Here is a 22347-nt window from a genome sequence, read left to right on the forward strand (position 1 = left end):
CATTGATGGAAACAAATACAATACTTTCACAGTCCGGATCAATGCTCATAATGCCCTTTTCCCCCTGTTAATTTTTGTTCCCCAGTTCCCAGTGTAAATGGTGTAGAGGAACCCAGCATTGCAAAGAGACTGCGTGGCACACCAGAGCGGATAGAACTGGAGAATTACCGTCTCTCGGTACAACGGGAAGAGGAGTTGGAAGAAGTCCCTGAAGAGACCTTGGCAGAGCACAACCTGAGCAGCGTGCTAGACAAAGGAACAGAAGAGGATGTACCCAGCAGGTTATTTTTCTTTTTTAAAAAGCCTTAATTTATTTAAAATATGTCTTGGCAGCCTTTCTAAAGAATGCCTGTTCAAGGTGGCTTGAAAGAGTAGAAGTTTTAAAAAAAAGGTCAATAATACAAAAAGGCTTAGAGTTTCCCCCTTTAAAACCAATAAGGTTTGTATCAAATGCAGTTCAACACTGAATAAGGATTCTCACATGCGCAACAGGACCTTCTCCCCTCTCCTCTACCTGCATATGCCGTATGCCCTCTCCAAATCTACTCTGGAGGGTTGGGGGAACCCCCAGAACAGATTTATGGGGTGCAGAGGAAAGAGGGGAGGAAGTCCCATTGCGCTAGGGTTGCCATATTTCAAAAAGTGAAAATCTGGACACAAAAGTTGTTGAGCTTTTTCTTTTCCTTTTTTGCCAGAGTTGTTCAGTTTGTTTTTTTGCCAGAGTTTCTGAGCAACTTTTAATGAAATTCAGAAAAATCTGCACTTCCAACATGGGCTGCCATATGTCCAGATTTTCATGGATGTTTCAGCGATTTCCTGCCCAAATGCTGTTTAAGAGAGCCGAATACCAGCTATGTTGGGGAAATTCTGGACATATGGCAGCCCTACATTGCGCAAGCAGGAATTCTAGTGCTTATGGGGCACTTAGCACTACATTAGACAGAAGCCAAAACATTCTCAGCCAGCTAGTTAAAATACATTTCACAGTTCTAACAACCACAAGCCAAGCCAAAAAGCGCTAAGCAGGAATAGACCAGTCAGAGAACAGATGACTTTCAAACCTTTTGAAAAACTTGAAGTAAAACTTGCAGTAATACAATCAATCTTTATTATGGTCCAGAGACCCAACAAATCATTACAAACAGTAATACAAAGTGCAGTGAAAAAGAACAAAAAAAGTTACTATTGAAATAACAACCATATCCATGCAAAATAATCAGATAAGACAAATTGCATCATAAGCCAGTTTACAGGCCAACGTGTGCTTGAAGGTGCCTAGTCCTGAGAGATGTGACTGGCTGGGCCTTGTTCTCTCCCCCTCCATCCACCGTGAGTGGAAAAGGAACTTGGGGAATGTGATTTTTAGCTGAAGGGAAACTTTAGTTTATCATTTTTAAAGGCATTTACAGATCATCTTTCTGGACAAAATCCTCTCAAGGTGGAAAGGGATTAAGCAGCTTCACCTCACTTTTCTTCCACTTGAACACAGCTTGCACTAGGATCCTTTCTGCTTTAAAAGATATATTTTAGAAAAAAGAACCTGAATTCTACTTTTTTTGTAATTTGAGCATGCGTTCTGCACTTTGACAGGGAGTTGCATACTATTTTTAAGTGTCAGTAAACATAAAACTGATTTTTTTTTCTTCTTCCAACAAAGCAAAGCCAACATTCCTCCTTGAGAGCCTAGCTAACTGTCAGGCAATGTACTAAAATAAAAAGCTGTTTTTAAAAAATAATTCTTAACACAAATGTTAGGAAAAACACATTCTTAGGAGTTGAGAAAATCACAACGAACATTTCTTTGTCTAGATAAAATTCCCAAAAGGATTATTCATTTCTGAAGTTTGCCCATAATTTCACTTAACAGCCTTGTTTTAAAAAGTCATGAAAAACCTGTTCCCATATCTTTTGTGAAAATAGATGGCTAAGCAACAAATGGAAGGTTTCGCAGTTTGTGTGAATAAAGACAGAATCCCACAGTTATTCTTAATTGTAAAAGAGTAACAACATTTTTCCCAGGAACAAACAAAACAAAAACGAGATAAATTTAGTGTATACTTTTGCTGCTACAGTTCTAAGTGAAATGAGTTGGAGATATGTACCTCCTAATCTTTTCAAATATTTTTTGTACTGGAGAATTTCCTGCTGGACTTTGTCCAATAAAAATGGATAGGGGGAAAGGGTAAAACATGACAAAGAAAAGAAGGGTGAATTCCTGTTGATTTAGCCTCCAGGAGAGGAGGAGCTTGCTTTTCTAAGAGGAATATGTAACAGGCCTATAAAGATTAAATGTTGTTTTCTTCTAATGGGGTCATTCCTCAGTAAGGCGTGTGCTGAAATGAAAGAGGCTGTCATTCCATTGATGCTGGTTGTGTCTGAGTGGTTACCTTCCTCTCATAACTGGCTCTTTTTGACTTTTTGGAATAAGGGACCGCAGAGACCTCAAACTGGCTTCAAACTGGGAGTGGGGAATATAACCCCTTGACAACTGGTATTTAGGTTGTGTTTCAGTGCTAAATTCTGATTCAATTCTGTTTTGAATGACCCTGATCTGTCATAGTCAAGAGCAGGGGTGGGGAACATGTGGCAATGGTTGTGGAAAAGTGGCCTCGCTTGCAGGCCAAGATTGGTCTATGGGCCGAAAGTTCCCCACTCCTGGAATAGATGGACAAATATTCTGACCTGGTTTGAGGCAGTTTGTTTTGTTTTGTTGGCTATGATTATTTTAAAACAATCATCTGCTTGTATGCACGGGGGGGGGAAACCCTGTTGAAGTATCATCTACTAACTTTCCTGATTTTCCTCTGCAGTAGTTCAGAATCTGAGATGGAAGAAGAAGAGGAGGAGGAGGAAGAAGAACAGCCACAGCAGCCCACTTCTGACCTGGGTGGTGTGCCTTGGAAAGAGGCTGTGCGGATACATGCCATGCTGAAGGGCAGGAGTGAGGAAGAGCTGGACACAGAGAAGAATCATGACAATGAAGCAGAGGAGGAAGAGGAAGAAGAAGAAGAGGAGGAGGCGGAAGAAGAGGAAGAAGTCTCTAGTGAAGGTTAGTAGATAGTTTCAATTGCTTCTCATGATACATTCGGATATGTATATTAATTTTATTTTTTCAATGCTATTCAATTTATATCTTGCCATTGATCCTGAAGGAGCCCAGGCTGGCATATTGATCCCAGATTGCCATCATACAGAATAGATAATCAAATATAAAGTGCATCTCCCATTTCTTTTGGAAAACTTGGAAGTCAGTGCAAAGACTGCAAACCTGCTGGAGACTCATGTTTACGGACTACTGGGAAGTCCCATGAAAAATCTTTAGAAGAAGTATATGGGCCCAAGGTGGTGGTCTTCATCAAGTTGGCATTTATTAAAATTGTATTTTCTCTAACCTATCTTGCTCTCTCGCTCTCTCTCTTTCTCTGGTTTTCATCTCTGTAACACTGTTCCAGGCTTTCATTTTTCAGTCTGCAAATTTACGTCTGGGAATCAACATAGAATTGGAAGGAACCCCAAGGGTCATCCGGCCCAACCCCCTGCAATGCAGGAATTTCAGCAAGATCATACATGACAGATTGCCATCCAACCTCTGTTTAAACACCTCCAAGGAATAACAGTCCACCACCTCTTGTGAGAGTCTATTCCACTGTTGAACAGCTCTTAACTGTCAGAAAGATCTTCTTGGTGTTTAGTCAAAATCTCCTTTCTTGTAACTTGACAAGCAGAGGCTTGACAACCATATGTCAGGAGTGCTCTGATGGTGTTTCCTGCTTGGCAGGGGGTTGGACTCGATGGCCCTTGTGGTCTCTTCCAACTCTATGATTCTATGAATCCATTGGTTCAGGTCCTATCCTCCTGAGGAGAAGAAAACAAGCTTGCTCCATCCTCCATGTGACAGCCCTTTAGATATTTGAAGATGATTATCATATCTCTTCTCAGTCTCTCTTTAGCAAGCTGAACATACCACATTTCCTCAATCATTCCTTATAAGGCTTGGTTTCCAGACCCTTGATCACCTTAGTCACCATTTTCTGCACACGTTCCGACTTGTCAATATCCTTCTTAAATTGTGGTGCCTAGAACTGGGCACAGTATTTCAGGTGTGGTCTGACCAAAGCAGAACTAGTGACTTCCCTTGATCGGGACACTGTGCTTCTGTTGATGCAGCCTAGAATAGAAGTAGCTTTCTTCCTTTTTTGCTGCTGCATGTTGAATCCTATGAAACTTGTGGTCTACTAAAACCCCTAGATCCTTTTCACATGTACTATTTGCAATCCAGGTGTCGCCCATCTTACATTTGTGTACCTGGATCTTCCTGCCCAGGTGTAGAACTTTACATTTGTCCCTACTGAAATTCATTTTGTTAGTTATGGCCCAGTTCTGCAATCTGTTGAGGTCTGTCTTCTGCAGCATTGGCTTCCCCTCCCAGTTTGGTGTCATCTGCAAATTGGATGAGTATCTCCTCCATACCTACATCCAAGTCATTCATAAAGATACTGAACAACACTGGGCCCAAGACAGAACTTTGCAGCATCCCAGTTGTCACATGTTGCATTCAGGTTTAAAACAGAGTTATAATTTGAGGAGCCGGTTCAACAGGCAGGTACTCCTCCATAACAAAAGGCTTGGGGAAGAGCCAAAGCTTAATTGTACAATGCACGTTTTGCATGCAAAAACACTCTGGGCTCAATCCCCAGCAGTTTTGGGTAGGGCTGGGTGAGACCTGACTGAAACCCTGGAGAGCTACCACCAAACAGTGTAGGCTATACTAAGCTAGATGGATAAATGCTCTATAGGTGGCTTTTTATGATCTACATGATGGCAGCTGATCAAAGGTCCATTGCCAGGGTTACAGAAGTTACAGAAGTAATGAAAGATCGATTTGCCTGCAGGCCAAGGAAGTAGTTCAGTAGCAGGGTGAAGAGGCAAGTCAGGGCTGGAACTGTGATTCAGTAAATAAGTTAAGTGAAAAGTTTGGCATGTTGCTGTGGCTGTTGGTGATGAAATGTTCAGAGGCTGTATTTATTTGGCTTGGATGTGTTTGTATAGGTTTAGAGTCTTATCACAGCTCAGAACTAGGAGCCAGCAGCAAAGGCCTGTGAACAGCAGAAAGGCTGGACAAAGCTTTGCTTCCAGACCAGAAGGACCCCTGCTTTTAGTTATATAGGGGTCTGCACTTGGATTAGAAATTGGATTTTTTCCCTCCTCAGCTCCTTTATGACTGGTTAAGACATGGATTAATTGGGGGTGGAAAACCACATGTCTGAACTAGGGATTACCACCTAAGGTAGTTGGGAAATCAAGAGTGAGTCACAAAAAGTGTTGTGTGTAGATATTCATGCTTGCATCTAATGGGAACAGTTCTGCATTAACTGCTTAAGGGAGTATCAGTTACAGATCAGAACAGGCAGGTGTCTCAGTTATTGAAAGGTTGGGGAACCATAAATCTGCATAATATTCAGTCTTCAGGGATTTATAGGGTGTTGGCATTTTAAATTACTTTTGAGGACTGTTTGTGGAGATAGAAAGCCTTGCTACTCAAGTCACTTTTTTGTCGTGGTGGCTGGTACCTGATCAGTTTCATCAGACACCACGACAAAATTTGGGTGGGTGGGGCTCTTCCAAATGAGGTGTTCAGCTTTCAAAATGGGCCTCGTTTGTCAGAGAACTCACACATCTCTTGCAGCACCTGTTTAAGAACAAAGTGCCTTTTCAGTAAAGGCCATTGATGAGTTAAAGACAACAGAGATCAAAGCAGCTTCAATTGTGCTATTAAACAGACCAAGGAACTTGCTATTGGAGCTATCACTACAAAATATTTCTGTACTTGAATATTGTAAAGTTGCATCTTGGAGACAGATAATCCGGCACCTTCTGCTTCAAGCAGGCTTACAAATGTGAAGTTCTCAGAATTCCTTTACCACCAGCTCACTTAAATTTGCACATCAGAAAGAAATTTAGTTGATGAATGCCTTGGAACAGAAGAGCACTTTCAAGCACTTTCTGAACAGATATTGCTTTTTGGCAAGGAAATTACTTGTAACCCTCTATACAGCTGTGATTAATTTATATATGCCTGTCATGAAGAAGGAAAGAGTTTCTTGCAACAGGCACACACAACAAAGTAGACAGGTGCTCATCATATGGGGTGGTGTTCCTACACATTGCATTTAATTCTGTACACGTAAGTGAAATCTGTGTAAGGTTTCTTATAGGTGAAGCAGTCCTGAACCTTTCTGGATTTCCCTAAAACATCGCTGTGTTCTTTCTGATTCTCTGTCCTTCTCTTTTTCTTTGTTCTGCTCTAATTTCTGTATCAATGCTATTTGTTGATGTGTGACTCCCCCTGCTGTAGAGGGAGAGTATTACCCTTGGGAGAGAGAACTTCAGCAAGGCCTCTGGCTTCAACGTCTCTCAAATGAAGAGGACACGGGTACATTTAAAGGTACCCTCACATTGTCATAACCTCCCTTAAAGGGGGTGCATTTTACAAAGAGCAGGCTTCACATGAAGCAACATATTTTTTTTAAGTTGTTTCACCAAATTGGTTGTAATTGAGAATTACTGTTAGCTTCCAGATAAGGAGCGAACAAAACCTGTATATTTACAGCTCAAATTCTGTTTGTTTGCTTCTGTTCCTATTTCTGCTTTGATTCTCTGGGAAGAGAGGTCAAGCCTGTGAAGGGTGCTGAAATGCCTACTTTATCTCATGAACCATATTCCTTTTGTTCCTTTTTTGCAGAATACATGATACACTGAAACATAAAACTTCAGTGCTTTATATGCAGTTTCAGTTATTATTGTACAAATCAGATAAAGGACACAGGAGTAATGACTGTTAACAAGGCCAATTAGCTGCCCTCAGATAAACATCTGTATCACACACACAAATTCCCATCGGAGAAATGTTCATTTTAAGGTCTCTTAACTGGCCAAGTGAAATTGGGAATGGGGAAATGCATTCAGAATAAGAAGGTACAGTTTGGGATGATAGGCTGAGGCCTGCTCTTTGGAAGCCTTGCTAGGTTTCTATGAATTTCCCTTCTACTCTCAATTCTTGCTGGTTGAAACTCACCCTTCTAACTCCTAATGCTGTGTGATGTGGTATAAACACTAACTCTACTTACCCAAGGACTTTCCATCAAGGGGACTTGACAGCACGAGGTGCCATGCGGCCACCAGGATTCATCACTCACTTCTGAATAGCATTTTTCCTTCCACAGTTCAGTTTTATCACTCAATTTGTGTCAAATTAGAAAGGTATTAATTAAAAATAGGACAATCATGTTACTTTTTGAAATGCTTTTGTCTAGAAAAGAAAGGGAACACAGAAGTCACTTTTTATATATAAATCATTCTGTAATGTCATCTTCCTGGGTTTTCTTAGTATTAAGCAAAGAATGCTAAAAAGTACAGGTCTCTGTACTTTTTCTGTGCACATGGATATCCAGTTACTAGCAGAATGTGACTTTTTCCTATTATAATACTTAAAAGGAAAACTTAGAGATGGTGAATTCTTGATTAATAATATGCATCATTGAACCATTTTTGGCATGGAGTGGAATTTCCAAACTGCAATCCTGTCTGTGCATGTGTGGGAGAGGGCGAGTGAGTCTGGAGGGGAGCATATGCATGCATGATGCTGAATTTTACCTGTCTTCTTTTGCCAGCTGATCTCAGCAAGTAACTTCTTTCATTTTTCCCTCCCTTTCCCTGCATTTCTTTCCTATTGTGTGTGCTCCTTTTCCTTCCCTCTCTTTTTCCTCCCTTTTATCCCTTGCCACTCCATCAACATGATCCACCATTGGCCTCTTGTCTGCTAGCTGGAAACCTGAGGCTGCAGCAGATAGTAAATCCGATTGATCCACTGGAGATCTTGGCAGATGTGCATTGGACACACATCCGTCAGAAAGAGGAGGAGGAAAAACTGGGCCCTACTTCTAAGTCCTCCACCTCCAGAGGTAAACGTGTCTGCTGCGTTGACCCCTTACATCACAAGGACATTTGTTCCCTATTGATTGTATCTTCAGAAAGGCCAACTCTCGAATGTCTTAATGTCACTTTCAGCAATGTTCATTTCAGGTTGGTCTCCGTTTGTTGTTGCTTACAAAGGCCATCAAAAGGGAATCTTCCAGGCTTGCATCCCTGGTTACATTTACGTTCTGATGCTCTCCTACTTATAAGGATCTAATTGTAGCAGGAGAAAGATCTGAATACAGGACTTGATAGACCCTTGGCATGGTTTAGCAGGAAGTCTTAGCGGAATTTTATTTAACTCTGAAAACAAATTGTTATTCTTTGTGTCCACAACTTAGAGCTGTGTGGATCCCAAATTTTGTCTAAAAGCAGGAAGTGCCAATTTTCTTAAGATAGTACAATGTTCTCTTGATTAAGTTTGGCAGCTCCTTTTGTGACAATACAGTTGGTATCTAATATGGTTTTGCTTAACATTGGGTAGGAAGGAGAAGAGTAACTCTACTAGGTACTAGGCTCCAGGTACAGAGGAGGATATGAGAGCAGGAATTGTCTTGCTTTCCTCTTTCAACCAGCTTCAATATGAGCAGAAGTGTCTTAATCTTAAAGTGGATGGAAGATAACAAAGGTGATTCCACCCTTGCTGAGGCTGAGTGGAAGAGAGGCTCATGGCACTTCCTGCTGTGTCTTACTTTCCCCTGTGCTTAACAAGGATATCATAGCCAGAGATGGTCCTCTCTCTGAGAAGCTTGTTCAAGGAAGTTTTGGCACCTAGGCTTAGGAAGTGGTTTTTAACGAGCCTGAAAATATGCCATGGAAGTATGAGAACAGGATCACAGTGATTGATGTCTGCTAGTATGCCTATGTGGGGTATAGTGGAAGGCAGTCCTTTGAGCAGGCCTTTAAGTGTTCTGGGCTTCCTAAAGCAGATAGAAGCAGTTCTATACTAGTGAGAGCTTGTGGTGGCGGCTAATGCAAGACAGAAATGTGAAAGCAAGTAAGTCCCTAAATATCAGGAGCAGAGAGGTGTAGAAAGTTACATAGAAAGGCCAATCCATTTAAAAAAAAACCTCAGTACTGTGGAGACCTCAGTTGGAATTTGGGATTCAGGATAGAGTAACAAGAATGATGAATGGCCTAGAAGCCAAATTATGTCTGGAGAATCGGAAAGAGTTGAGTATATTCATTGTGAAGAGGAAAGTTTTACTTTTGCATTTATTTAAATATATTTATATCTACTGCATGACTGAGAAATGTTTGAAGAAGAATAGAGAATGCAGTGCTAAATAATTAAGTTTTAAGAAGGTTGCTCTTTCTTAAATGTTAGGGGAAATGTCCTAAGCATAAGACAAATATTGCTTATGACAGTTCTGGCTTCTTCTTCCTTGGATAATTCTTTTAAAAGCTGAAACTGAATGCTTTTAAGTATCTTGCCTGTAGCGAAAGAGGTGTTGCTCAATGCTCCTTATTCTATGCAGGATTTGCGGGGAAATCCATACAAAGCATTCTCTGTGGGCCTCGTTAACCAGAAAAAAGCAGGGCATGGAAACTTGAAAATTCTCTTGCATTGCCTCTGACTTCCTGTGCAAAGTAAACCTGTTGCTGTTGGGATAGTGGGCCCTTTCCTATGCTCAGAGCTCCCAGGAAATGCCTGCCTTTGCCATTGCCTGGAGCTGATGTTTATTATGTCATTCCAGGTCTGTGTTGCTAAGGTACTTCCCATAAAGTAATTGCTTTGCACAATAACTGTGGAGCTTGTTACTTTCCTCTTGCAGTGGGTTCCAGATTTCTCTCTACAGCTTCAGCTGTAGGGAATTCATCATGTGCCTAGTATTCAGAGAGCAGTACAATGGTACCTCTGGTTAAGAACTTAATTCGTTCTGGAGGTCCATTCTTAACCTGAAACTGTTCTTAACCTGAATCACCACTTTAGCTAATGGGGCCTCCCGCATCCGCTGTGCCGCTGGAGCACGATTTCTGTTCTCATCCTGAAGCAAAGTTCCTAACCTGAGGTACTATTTCTGGGTTAGCAGAGTCTGTAACCTGAAGCATCTGTAACCTGAAGCGTCTGTAACCCAAGGTACCACTGTACGTTGCTGCTACAAAGCTGTCAGGATCTGTAGTCCATTTAGGTTCAGTTTTAGTTATATTCTCCAAATGATTTGCAGTGTCTCATCTTCCCTCTAATATAGAACTAACTTTTAACGGATGTTCTGTGTTTGATTAATATTGAAAATAAATTCTAAGTAGAGTAGGTCATGTGGACACTCTTTGCAAGAGAAAGGTTATCTTTTCACTCTACACACATTTCAGATGTCAGGAAATGCCTAACCTTCAACCTCTGGCTGCGTAATTTTCCCAGCCAGAATTCTCCTGTTTTTTGGAAGCCTCACATAGGTGCTGTTAGTCTTCAGCCACGCCTTTCATCATCCAACTGCATATTCGATCTGTCTGTCTCAGGAAGTCTCAAACTTTTTTTATAGCAAACCTCTTTAGGTCAAGGGAATTGTTCTTTCCTGGTTCTAGAGTTACAGGGCCAAAACTGAGAAGGCCCAGTCCCAAACACTGAGATCTTATTTCTAAAAGTAAAATAAAATTAAAAATTGAACTTGGAATGCCAGTAAATCTCAGGACCGAGAAAATTTTATAACAGAAGTAGATGTTTGTTTTTGCTTTATTCCACATGAGTGTGTTACATAAACTTTCACTGGTGACCTAGAATCTGAATCTGTGCGCCCTTCTTGGAATCTTCTGAGTTTTCTTTCCTCTTATCCTATTCACCATCTTGATTTTTATAAACTGTAAGCTGCTTTTACTGTCCACAGATTAATTTAGTATAAAAGTACTCTTCCTTGTCACATAAATAACAAATACAAGAGAATGGTGAAAAGAGACTAGGGCTTGCTGAAGGAGTACCATACAGAAGATGGTTAATTAGACATACTCTATTGTCTACAGTTCTACAGGAAAGGCCTTGTCAGGTGTGAGAAGTAAGAACCTGATGACTTTGATGGGCTATTAGGAAATAGGGAACAGCATTCTGGGTAATGCAGGCATCAAATGAGTCTGTAACAGATGAGCTTGGCAGAAGACACAGAGGACTGAAGAGCCTTTGGTGTGAGGACACTGTTCTAAACCCAACAGTTAGGCATACATAAACCCAATGAAATCCTTGAGTTTAAGTAAGCCAAACTCTGTGCTAGACTTAGGCCATTGACTAACTTACTGCACACATTTAATGTGTGGGAATTGAAGAATCAGTTCAACCATCCAAGGGGAGGTGGGGACTTAATACAGATAGGGAAAGGGATACATTTTGCAGGACTGTTGTGATTTGAATGAAAAGAAATGGCCAGCAGTAGTCTAAGTGAGGCTTGATTGATCCAGAGCTTGGACAAGGATTCATCTGCTGTCAGAAACGAACATCTTTGCACCACCTTTCCTTGCAGGTGGGTAACACAAACCACTGCAGCAATTACTCATGCTTCAAGGATTCATGGTTCATCTTTCTCCCCCCACCCCCCGCCTTTCGGAGCAGGGGGTGGGATGACTTTTGAGTCTGGTCTTCCCTGTGTTTGGTGTCTCCTTGGTCTGTCTGCTCTTCTTGAAGTTTCCCTCCCTTGATGTTTCCGTTTCAGATGTTTTCACTTTCAAAGTATTTGTTTCGTTGCTTTGAAATTTATTTTTATTTTATTTTATTTTAATTCAGCATCGGACCTTCCCTCCATACGCCACGAGGCAGTGCAGGCGTGGCTGGAAGCAGTCCCAGGAGGTAGTTTTGCTGATGTTCTGTTTTACAGCTCACAAGTAACCCTGCCTGCCACTGCTGGTGCTCCCACCTGCCCGGAATTTTAGTGTTCCAGCTGCTGGCCCTTTTTTAACCATGGAGCTATCTGTGCCTTTGGTGCTACTGCATGCTGGGTTGGGGAGGAAGGAGAAGGGAGGAGGCTGCATGTCTCACTGAGATGGTTAATTCTTGCATGAACTAGGCTTCCACCTTAACCTCTCCCAAGGCAGGCCAAACAAAAAAGAGGTCCGTGTGTATTATGAAGGAATTGCAGCTGTTGTTGAGGAGGAAACGGATTTTTCATTTGTGCAGTAGGAAATTAGGACCAATTTAAATCAAACGTTTCTTGTATGTGGCACTTCAAAGAAGCTATGCAGATGCCTCTATGTTTTGAAGGTTGTTTTATGCAAATAATAATAATAATAAGGCCATTTATATAGAACTATATAGCATTATACAGCAAAGGGTTCAAGTTACTTCACATTTTTCTATCATTAATCTTTTTCTCATTAATCCTGTAAAATAAGTTAAGATTATTCCCGCATTGTAGATGTCAGCTCATTTTAAGAGATGATAGCTTGCCTTATAGCTTCCTCTGAATTCATAGCAGAGGTGACACTTGGATCAGAGACATTTTCTTCACAGCCACTATGCTACAGGAGCCCATGTGCATATGGCAGGCATGAGCATTGTGTAGTCCCATGCACGTGGCTGGAAAATATCACAGCAACTTGGAACCATCATGTTTACAGCAGCCCCTAGTTGTGAATTTCTAAGTTCTTCCATTCCTGTGAGAGACCTGGGCACCCCCTGAATTTGGCATCATTTCAAAGAGGAGAAAATGCTTTAACAGACCGAAGCTTTTTGTAACCCTAAAATCTGAGAGAAAGGTGGAATATGTTAGCTGTTCTTGCCAGACCATCTTCTGGATCAGGGGTAGCCAACATGGCACTCTCCAGATGTTGTGGCCATTTAGCATGCTGTCTGGGACTGAAGGAAGCTGCAGTCTAAAACATCTGGAAAATGCCCTACTCCCTCCCTGCACTTATTATTCAGAATAACCCCTGTCACTGAGGGCATTTTAGGAAAGAAGAACCAGGTTTTTACAAGCTAAAAACTTAATTTTGCATAATAGAAAAGTGATTACTTGAGATTTGGCACCTGAGTTTTGCATGAATGTAGTTAGTGCATTTCTAAAACCTTTTGCTTCTGACAGCAGAGCTTACAGGACGGCTGCATACCGCCTTACCCAGTTGTGGCTGCTGACCAACTTGGACAAAATGTTGGCTCCATTCGTTTCTGGCTACAATAGTGCATAGCTCACAAATTTTGGTGGGACAGCTTTTATCCCCTTGCACTTCATCTTTAACTGCCTAGTGTGTGTAAATGCATACTTGTACAATAACTGTGAATAGGTACGTGTCTCCACCACACCAATATATGTTTGCACCAGCGTGTTCCCAATTTGTACCTCCATTAAACATGTCACTGACTTCTGAGGTTTTTATTTTTATTCTGCGAATCGGCCTGAGATTATTCTGTGAACCGCCCTTAGACCTCCGGGCATAGGGCGGTATATCAATTCAATAAATCAATCAATCAATCTTGATAATGTTAACAGGGCAGTCATGGGAAATTGCATGATAGCTTGGGCAATTACAAAATTTGATTTTTTAAAGCGAATGTTCCAAAATGTTGCATCACTTAGCGCCAATTCTTTTCGTCTCTGAGATGCTATATTCCAGCTTACCCAACCAGTGCTTGCTTTTGGATAGTTGCGCAGACCAGCCAAAGTCTGGTAAACAAATGCCAAATATAACTGTGCTTTGAAACTACTGCTTTGCAAGACAAAATGCACCCAACAGAAAACAAATCTGGTGTCATAGACTTTCAGGTAAGATCAAAGAGGTCACCTAGGCGATTTCATGGCAAAGATGGGTAAAGTGAACCTATTAAATTATCTGTGAGCTGAGCTATATGATCAGTAGTGTAATATAGTACAACTCAAGGTTGGCTTTACCATTTCAAATGCAAATAGGTTTGAATGCTTCCATGTTTTGTTTTCTTTTGTTTTTTTAAAAAAATGTTCTATATAGTTTTCTCTCTGACATGCTAGGTTTAATATGCAAAGTGTGGTTTTATGGGGGCAGCATACAAACATACAGCACAACTCACTTTTAACTAGTGGTCTAGTTCAGCAGAGTCTGCATCACATGATATTACTGTTTCTGGTGCTTAGATCTTCACACACAAAAGTGGACTTCGGAAGAGACCACAGTACAACTTAGAACTTGAACTTATTTAGATCTGTTTTCTCCCCTACCCCCGTTTCTTTATGTATGATATTTATTCTAGCCCTGTGTGAGGAGAACGACTATGAAGATGAGGCAGGCACCGAGCCTGCAGAAGCTATTGAAGATGGGGACACAGGTGCAGAGTTGGATGATGGTATGGGACCATGAACTCCCTAGTGTGGCGTCAGACATAGTTTTTGTAGTACAAAGTCATGTCTCAAACGGGTGCAGTGGTGGTATTTTGTGCAAGACTTAGCAAACCCCAAAACATTTGAGCTCAGTAAATGTGCTGTTTTAGCAGCATGTGAATGTGTGTGGAGACAGTTGTAATTACAGTTGTAATGTTTTATTCATTTGAGGATTAGCGGTGCTCAAGAAAGCTTCTGAGATGACTGGAGAGAACCTATTGCTATCAATATTGACCTAGAGCTAGACATATACTAAATGGGTATACAAAAGTAATAAAGGATAAGTTAATTATTCAGAGAATGTGCCAAGTCCTTGGCCAGCAGATTGTTTTAATGGGGGGGAGCGGGTTTTGAGAATCAGATGCAAAAGGTGAGCCAGCCACCTTTCGTCCATCTGATTGCCTTCAAATCTTATTGTCTTCAAGTCTTATTGTCATCTTATTGTTTCCCTTCACGCATCTCTCTTGACTCTGGGTTGGCACGGTGAAATCTTACCATGAAGACACTCTAGATTTGCATGTCAGATCCTTTAGTTTTTGTTCTTCTCCTTTCCTTGTGAAAAACAATGGGGAGCAGATGACATCCCATCTGATGCAGAAGCAGAGTGCCGCTTGCATCAAGAAGAGGCAGAAGAACTGGAGCTGAAAGTCTCTGAAAAAGAAGAAGAAGAAGAAGAAGAAGAAGAAGAAGAAGAAGAAGAAGAAGAGACAGCTGCCCCTTCCGTTGAGACAGAAGGTACCAAAATTTAATCATCAAGTCTGACGGCCCAAGCAGTTTTGAGCAGTCTGCACTGCAGGCAGTACAGTATTCTAACACAATACATCGTTCTCATTATCATTAGGTAAATCTGTGGCCAAGTTGCCAGAGAACATTTGCTGCTCAGGGAATGCTTGCAGGTGGCTGCCATGAAGGTGTACACATGGAAAATGTTGTGTCAGGTTATGGAAATGATAGTCTTGCTTAAGTCTAGGCTGCCTTTTTAAAACCTGATTTGTCAAAAGCCGTAAAAGAAAAAGAATAAAAGGCCAAGGAATAATACTTGACATCTGACATTTTTATGGCAGCTGATCTTACTTGGATATTCAGGCTTCATAAGGGGGTACTAGCTGGAGCCATGTTCACATTGGGGAGTCTTCTCAGTATGGGATACCTCTGTGGTGCTAGTTTCCATCAGTGGCTTCCTTTTGGCTCTATAGAAGGAGGACTCCACAACTTACAGCCAACCATCTTAGGCTGGCATGAGTCTTGTGGAAGCTGCTTCTGCTGTCTTGCCTTTGGGGTTTGTTACTATCTTCCCTGGAAACGAAGGCTTCTCTTGTCATCTTCTGGCTTAATTTTCATCCTGTCCTTCTAGAATTTATGGAATTTGCTACCCCAAAATGTGGTGGTGACCACTAGCTTACGTGGCTTTGAAGCAATTAGGCAAATGCATGGAAGACAGGGTTATCAGTGTCAGCTACAATTAGTGTCTATGAATCCTTCTTGTGCACTTCTCAGAGGCATCTCAGAGGCCACTATGGGAAGCAGAATAGACTAGGATTGACCTTGTGTCTGGTCCAGCTGCCCTTTACTGCTAAACATATTTCTTTTTGACCTGTAATGAGCCACACCTCTACAAGACCTGTAATGAGCCACACCTCTACAAGCAGTGTAATATTTTAGCATCTAAAGCTACAATCTTGTGCACACCTATTTGTGAGTAATCTCCACTCATTTTAATAGTACTTGCTGCCAAGTAATATGCATCCCATCAGGCTGCACCGATCATAGTACTGTGACTGTCTTGTTTAACCAGGAGGAATGGTAGTGTTCAAGTTAAGTACCAAGTTGACTATCTGGAAATAAGCAAGGAGGCAGCAGTAAACTCAATGCACTTCATTTGATTTAAAATAGTTATGGACTTGTTTGTTGGTTTTCCTTCAGACCCTTGCAAGCTTTGTCTGCCTGATCAGTCACCGTGTGAGAGGGCTGCTCTGCCGACTCCAGCTGAAAACCACAAGGAAGAAGAAAAAGAAGTAAGAAAATGAATTGTGATTTTCTTCATAGCTAATGCTCACTTACCCAGCTGAGTAAAATGTTAAAAGAGAAACTTGATCATAACCCCTGATTCCATACACAAAATATTTGTAAGCTTATTTTAAATTTTTATTTAAATATTTATAATAGATTGGCTTGCAACGTAAATGCACGTGGAAGTGCTTCTATCATTGAAACAGGACTGGCAAATAATTGGTTTGGGATCTCTGTATAAAAACAAGTTCCAAACATTCTGCCATGAATATGCTTAGAACAAAAATTGGTGAAAAATTAATGGGAATGTGTTTTAAGAAATTAACTGAGGTAGCTGAAGCCACTGAATTTGTGAGAGTGCTGCTTACGTTATATTTGGTATTTGGAAGAAAAATTCCAGAGTACAAAACAGAGGCATCATTTGTGAACACTGTGCTTTTGTACAAATAGTGGCTTTTAATAACAATATTTATTATTCATAAAGTTGCTCAGCAGTCTAAAGCATATTTCAAAAATCAAGACAGGCCCTTTCCACACACTTAGAATCCTAGGAACACAAACCTAGCTATGGAGAAGGTGTGATCTCATTCCTGTTGGTGCTCTCATTTTTGCTGTTTTTGCAAGCAAAGCCCACAGTGCCTCCATATATTATTCTGTAAGGACACAGTGTGTGTGCATTTAGAAAACACTACTCTTCATTTGATTCACAAGAAAGTCTTTATTTATTGAAATATTTATATCCCACCCATCAGCTAAATGTCTATAGAACAACAGAAAATACACATCTTTCAAATGACTGCCCCGCCCCCACTGTAAATGCCAGAGTAAATAAAATCATTTTAAGCTAATGAAAGAAGGGCCAGTGCAGGACAGGAGGCCAGCTGGGACACCATCACAGAGTAGGCTCTTGCATCATGGGTACAATATGTGAGGCAGCTGACACCTTAGGTGAAGCCATGTTTTACTTTTGTGCCTCATGCTCTGGAGTTTTCTTAGCTTTTTGAAAAGCTGATTTACTTTGGACGTTAAGAAAGAGCTTGCTAGTATCAAGCAGTACTTTTAATTGGCTATATTCTGTGACAAGGGGGGTGGGCGGTGGCAGAATGAGACTTTCTCCTTATTCTTTCCCATAGATTTGTAGGTAAAAGACTCATTTCCCAGAATCTTCTTTACTTCAGTCTGTTGCAGGACAATTTTCCAACTTATTCAGAGCTGAGTCAGTCACTCCTTGAGGATGAGTCAGAAGTCACCCAACAATCATCTTTGCTGGCACTTCGTGTGACTTGAACTAGTGTTATGAAATACAATCCACGTGCCTTGTGGGTTTTTTTAGCACAGCTGAAATGCTTAAATTCAAAAAAATGCAGAACAAGAATGACAGTCATTAGTGACACAATGTCCAAAAAGTATACAGCAATCTAAATAGATATAAAAGTAATGCTATCATAATGCCTGAAGAAGGAGTAACTCATATTGGCAAGTACTGTGGTCCTTATTCATGGTCCTTATTCACCAGCTGTCTGTCTGTTCTGCCCTTAGATCTGCATCATATTACTGAATCTGTTGAGAGCTAGGGTTGTGAATTAAATTCTGACAGTGGAAAGTACCCAATGTTGCATGGGAATTCTTAGAAACAAAATCCTCCCTGATATATATAACTGGAAAATGTGATTTGTTACAAGGGCTGTGTATGCTCCCCATTCCTGCCCCAAATCAATTCAGGAGGCTGGGTTAATATTTAGTTTGGCTCTTTTAGATCCTATGTAACTGGGACAGGGAAGGAGAAATCGTTTCTTCTTTCTTGCTCCCCCAACTGCTCTGCAGAATGCAGAAGGGTTCAGTCTTGCTGGGTTCTTCTTCACCAGCATGCTTCTTGCTGGGAACAGATCCCTGTAGTCAGCGGAACTTCACCCTTGGTGGACGACTAGTGTATGTGCCAGTTCTGTTTGCCACCTTCCCTCTCCCATGTCAATGCCCCCAACGTGTCTTAGCTCAGTTTAGACCCAGGCGTCCCTGCTGCCGCTGCCACCACCACCACCAACGATGCCACACCACTTTATTCTATGGACGCTTCTTACTCAGCTATTGTTGCTGTTGCCACCACCAGTATTTTGCAGGCAGCAGCTGCCTGAGCCGGACCCACGTCACTGCCACCCCCACAAACAAACTTCTGCATCAGCCATCACCATGGGGGCAATAACCAAGAATGAGAAACCAACCTGCAACATGGGGACAGTTCTTCTGTCCTCCTCTCCCCCCACAGTTAGGTTCTCTTCCCACTTAGGACCTTTGCAGTCTTGGCCACCCATTTTTCAATCCTGCTTGGGTCTACTTGCCCAGTACTTTCTCTGTAGGTGACACACTGGCAATCCAGATCCCTGCAGCCAGCAATATTGCATCCTCTGGCCAGTACCTCATATGAGGAGAGTGTGCACTGTAGAATATTTCCCAGAATTGCTCGTAACAATCTAGGGGTCTGTGGCAAACATGGAGCAGCTGGTATATGTACAATGTTTGGAACTCCTTGGTCTAGAACCTGCTGATGGGTGTTTTGTTCCATTGATGATGCTCTGTGTTTTATATCTGTCTGTGTAGGACTCAAAGGAGCTTCTTGCAACAGCGCCCTGCAAAGATGAATCCCCAGATGTACGGTTTTTCCCTGAACCGTTCCTGCCAGGAGAGGAGGCGCAAGTCAAGATCTGTGATGACCAAAAAGTCAAAAGCCCACCTGCACCACTCTCTCCAATACGGTCCCAGCCAGTTGCAATGCCTGAGACCATCACACCAACATCACCTGTGAAATCGCAGCCAGCAACTCCTGCAGCACCTGCATCTCCACCTGCCACCCCCTTGCCTATTTGTTCACAGCCTTTACCCTCTGGTGAAGCATCCATTCAATCTCCAGGGGAACCTGTGTGTTTCCAACCACTCCCAGCCTTAACCTCCACTCCTTTGGCCAAGCTTGCCCTAAAAAATCAAGATGGAGAGATGGAAAAATTGGGGAGCCCTACCACAGCAGAAGAAGCTTTGAAAAGGAATAATCTTGTGGAGGAGTTCTGGATGAAAAGTGCTGAAATCCGGAGGAGTTTGGGTCTCACCCCTGTGAACAGAAGCAGGGGACCAGAGCCAAGCTTTACCATTTCCCCCCTTGAGTCTGCCCCCCTGAAAACATACACCCCTGAGCGTATTTCAGAAGAGAAGGGGATCCACATTGTAAAACCTCAGTCAGCCTCAAAGAAGCCAGTCACAGCGAAGCTAGACAGTGAGCAGTTTTCTTTGCTGACTCCAAAATCCCCATCAGAGAGAGAGCTGAAAAATTTGAGTGATGTTAAGAGAGAGCTGTCCAGCAGTTCTGGACTGGGTCTTCAGGGCAGTTCATCAAACATGAGAACATTGGCCAGCCAGAGTTTCAACACTTCTGATTCCACCATGCTCACTCCTCCATCCAGCCCTCCGCCTCCACCACCTCAAAATGAAGAGCCAGCAACACTGCGGAGAAAAAGGCACCAGGCAACTTGGCAGAATGAGGCTGAGTCTAAGCCGGCTTCTATGCAAACACCTCACCCGCCACCAGCAGCCAATGAAAGGATCCGGCCAGCCAGGGAGTCATCCCAGCCCTCCAGAGTGGAGGTACGGAAATCATTTGTGGAGAGTGTAGATGAGATACCATTTGCCGATGATGTGGAGGACACTTACGATGAGAGGACTGAGGATTCGAGCATCCATGAAAAATATTACACGCCCCCCAGTAGGCCGAGGCCAGAGAAGTCTCTTCACCTACATTTTGTTAAAGAGAATGGTGGGCCACCATCAATGGAAGGGGGGAGCCAGCAAAAGAGAGGCCTCCCTCAAGTCTCTGCAGAAGCGAAGGAGCTAGCGGAGGAAAGAATGAGAGCCAGAGAGAAGTCCATCAAGAGCCAGGCCTTACGCGATGCCATGGCTAAGCAGCTATGCAAGATGAAAGAACTGGAGATGGCCAATGCTGCTGGCGCTGCCAAGTTGCACAAGGCATCTACCATGCCTTCAAAGACCAAAGAACTGTATTTTGAATCCCAGAAGCATTTGGGTATGAAAGCTAGCGAAGGCCCTACTCTGAAACACGAGGCTAGTAGTGACAGGTTCTTTTCACCCTTTGCGGACACCAGTGGGCGTGATGGGTCAGTCACATCCTCAGAAGGCTCTGGAGGGAAGAGTAAGAAAAGGACTTCTCTCTTCTCCCCCCGCAAGAACAAAAAGGAGAAGAAGTCCAAGAATGACAGCAAGCTCTCTGACAAATCCAGCAGTGCGGCTGAGGAAGCCACGAAGCCCAAATCACTGTGGAAGTCTGTGTTCTCTGGCTATAAGAAAGACAAGAAGAAAAAGACAGATGACAAATCCTGCCCTAGTACACCTTCCAGTGGGGCCACAGTGGATTCTGGGAAGCATAAGGCGTCTCCAATAGTTAGAGCAGCAGGTATAGTGTCACTGACTGCATTCTTTAGTGATTCCACTGTACCTGAAAATCTTTTGCAGATTTCTTCCATGCACAGAAAATGAGCCCAAGAGATATTTGAGCAATGTAACCTGTGATTTGGGAGGTGATTAAGGGGGGAGGGGAGAGATAAGCATAAAAAGGCAGAAGAGGAACAAGGAAAGTATGAAAAAAATAGTATTTTACAAAAGCATGGGATTTCTAGTTTTAGCTCGAGGAATAGGAATATGTGTTCATCTGGATGTTCATGTACCCCAGTTCCAAGCAGTCGTGGATGGTATCTGGCAAACAACACACCACAAGCTCCCTTTAAAGTGATGTATGCAAGGGAGATGTATATTTTCTGTGGGTGCTTTCAGGGACTCCTTCAATTCTTGCAACCTCTTTCTCTTTTAAAAAGGAAATTGTTGAATCAGCTTTCTTGTGGGAGGCCTGATTTGGGGTGGGGCAGTTGCTCTGATGATGATTGAGAATTAGTCCCCTACTCCTAAGCAGCATATTCACAGACATGCACATTTGGGGGAGGAGTACACAGCTACCCAGTGGTATCACTGTTCCCTGCCTAACTGGGAGCAGCTGTTTTATCCAAGTGCCCCAAATGGGCTACAAAAGATCCCACGCGTGGCCTAGTTTTGTGAGGCATGACTGGACACATCCATGAGTTTCCATTTTGCTGCAACACCCAGACTCTAGGGATATTTGTATCAGCAGCAGTGTTAGGCTTGATGTATGAGTCATTGTTTTCTCCCCCCAGTTCCCATCTCAAGCCTGGTGAAGTCAGTATGAACAGTCTGCTTCATTGTCAACCAGCCTTGGGAGTTTGGGATTAGGTTCATCTGGTTCTGTGCCCTGCTCTTATTTTAAGCCACTTGGACAAATCCATTTGAAGGATAGTGTTCTGAGTGATCTGATGGTTTTCTTTCTCATATATTGTCTGACTCAGTTTATAACTTTTAAAATAGCAGGTTGATTATCTGGAGAATAAGTAATAAAGGTGCCTCAGACGAAATCAGAAATATTCAGCAACTTGCAGCTTGAGGCCCAGCTCATAAACTTCCATTCCAGTTGCAATAGTATTGGCCTAATTGGTTGCATACCTTCCAGATATCTTGCTTGGCATGGAAAGAATAAGTCCCAGCTGTTCTTCAAGGAACATCTACATTGCTTTTTGAAGAAAAGTATTGAAGAAGTATAAATCAAGGCATCTGAGAAAGTTACTAGTGGAGGTGCAAAAAGGTCACACTCTTAGATCTTCTGCAGATTATTATAATTAATGCCAGCAGCACGATATCTCTTTCCCATGTCATAGAAGAGGAGGGATGTAGTCTTACTGTAGGTAAAACAGGGACAGATAAACCTGATGTGTATTTGCTTTCTTCCACCGAACTCATAGATGCATAAACACACACTCCTTTTTATCTTCACAACAACAACCCTGTGAGATAGGCTAGGTGAGTACCTCAAGGTCACCCAGTGAACTTCATGACCAAGTGAGGATTTGAACCTGAGTCTCCCCAGTTCCTGCCCAGTTTGACACTGTAACCACTGCACCACCATGGCTCTCAGTGATGTGGTTAGAAATAAGTAGGGACCAGGGAGGAGAAATGTGTCCTTCAACATTAA

General features: G+C 42.3%; 1 protein-coding gene across 4 annotated transcripts in view; it reads left to right on the forward strand.

The window, feature by feature from the left end:
- The window catches only part of MICAL3 (microtubule associated monooxygenase, calponin and LIM domain containing 3), a 213191-nt gene that overhangs the window by 162586 nt on the left and 28258 nt on the right, over positions 1 to 22347 (forward strand). For all 4 annotated transcript variants that reach the window (XM_081879580.1, XM_081879581.1, XM_081879582.1 and 1 more), the window contains 9 exons: positions 86 to 281; positions 2811 to 3049; positions 6356 to 6445; positions 7824 to 7961; positions 11684 to 11746; positions 14117 to 14209; positions 14820 to 14978; positions 16167 to 16258; positions 18849 to 20706. In XM_081879580.1, coding sequence (XP_081735706.1) covers positions 86 to 281; positions 2811 to 3049; positions 6356 to 6445; positions 7824 to 7961; positions 11684 to 11746; positions 14117 to 14209; positions 14820 to 14978; positions 16167 to 16258; positions 18849 to 20706 — 2928 coding nt within the window. The remainder of the gene's footprint in view (positions 1 to 85; positions 282 to 2810; positions 3050 to 6355; positions 6446 to 7823; positions 7962 to 11683; positions 11747 to 14116; positions 14210 to 14819; positions 14979 to 16166; positions 16259 to 18848; positions 20707 to 22347) is intronic.

This window comes from Podarcis erhardii (genome assembly GCF_964252035.2).
Source record: "Podarcis erhardii genome assembly, chromosome: 10".
NCBI classification, from domain to species: domain Eukaryota; kingdom Metazoa; phylum Chordata; class Lepidosauria; order Squamata; family Lacertidae; genus Podarcis; species Podarcis erhardii.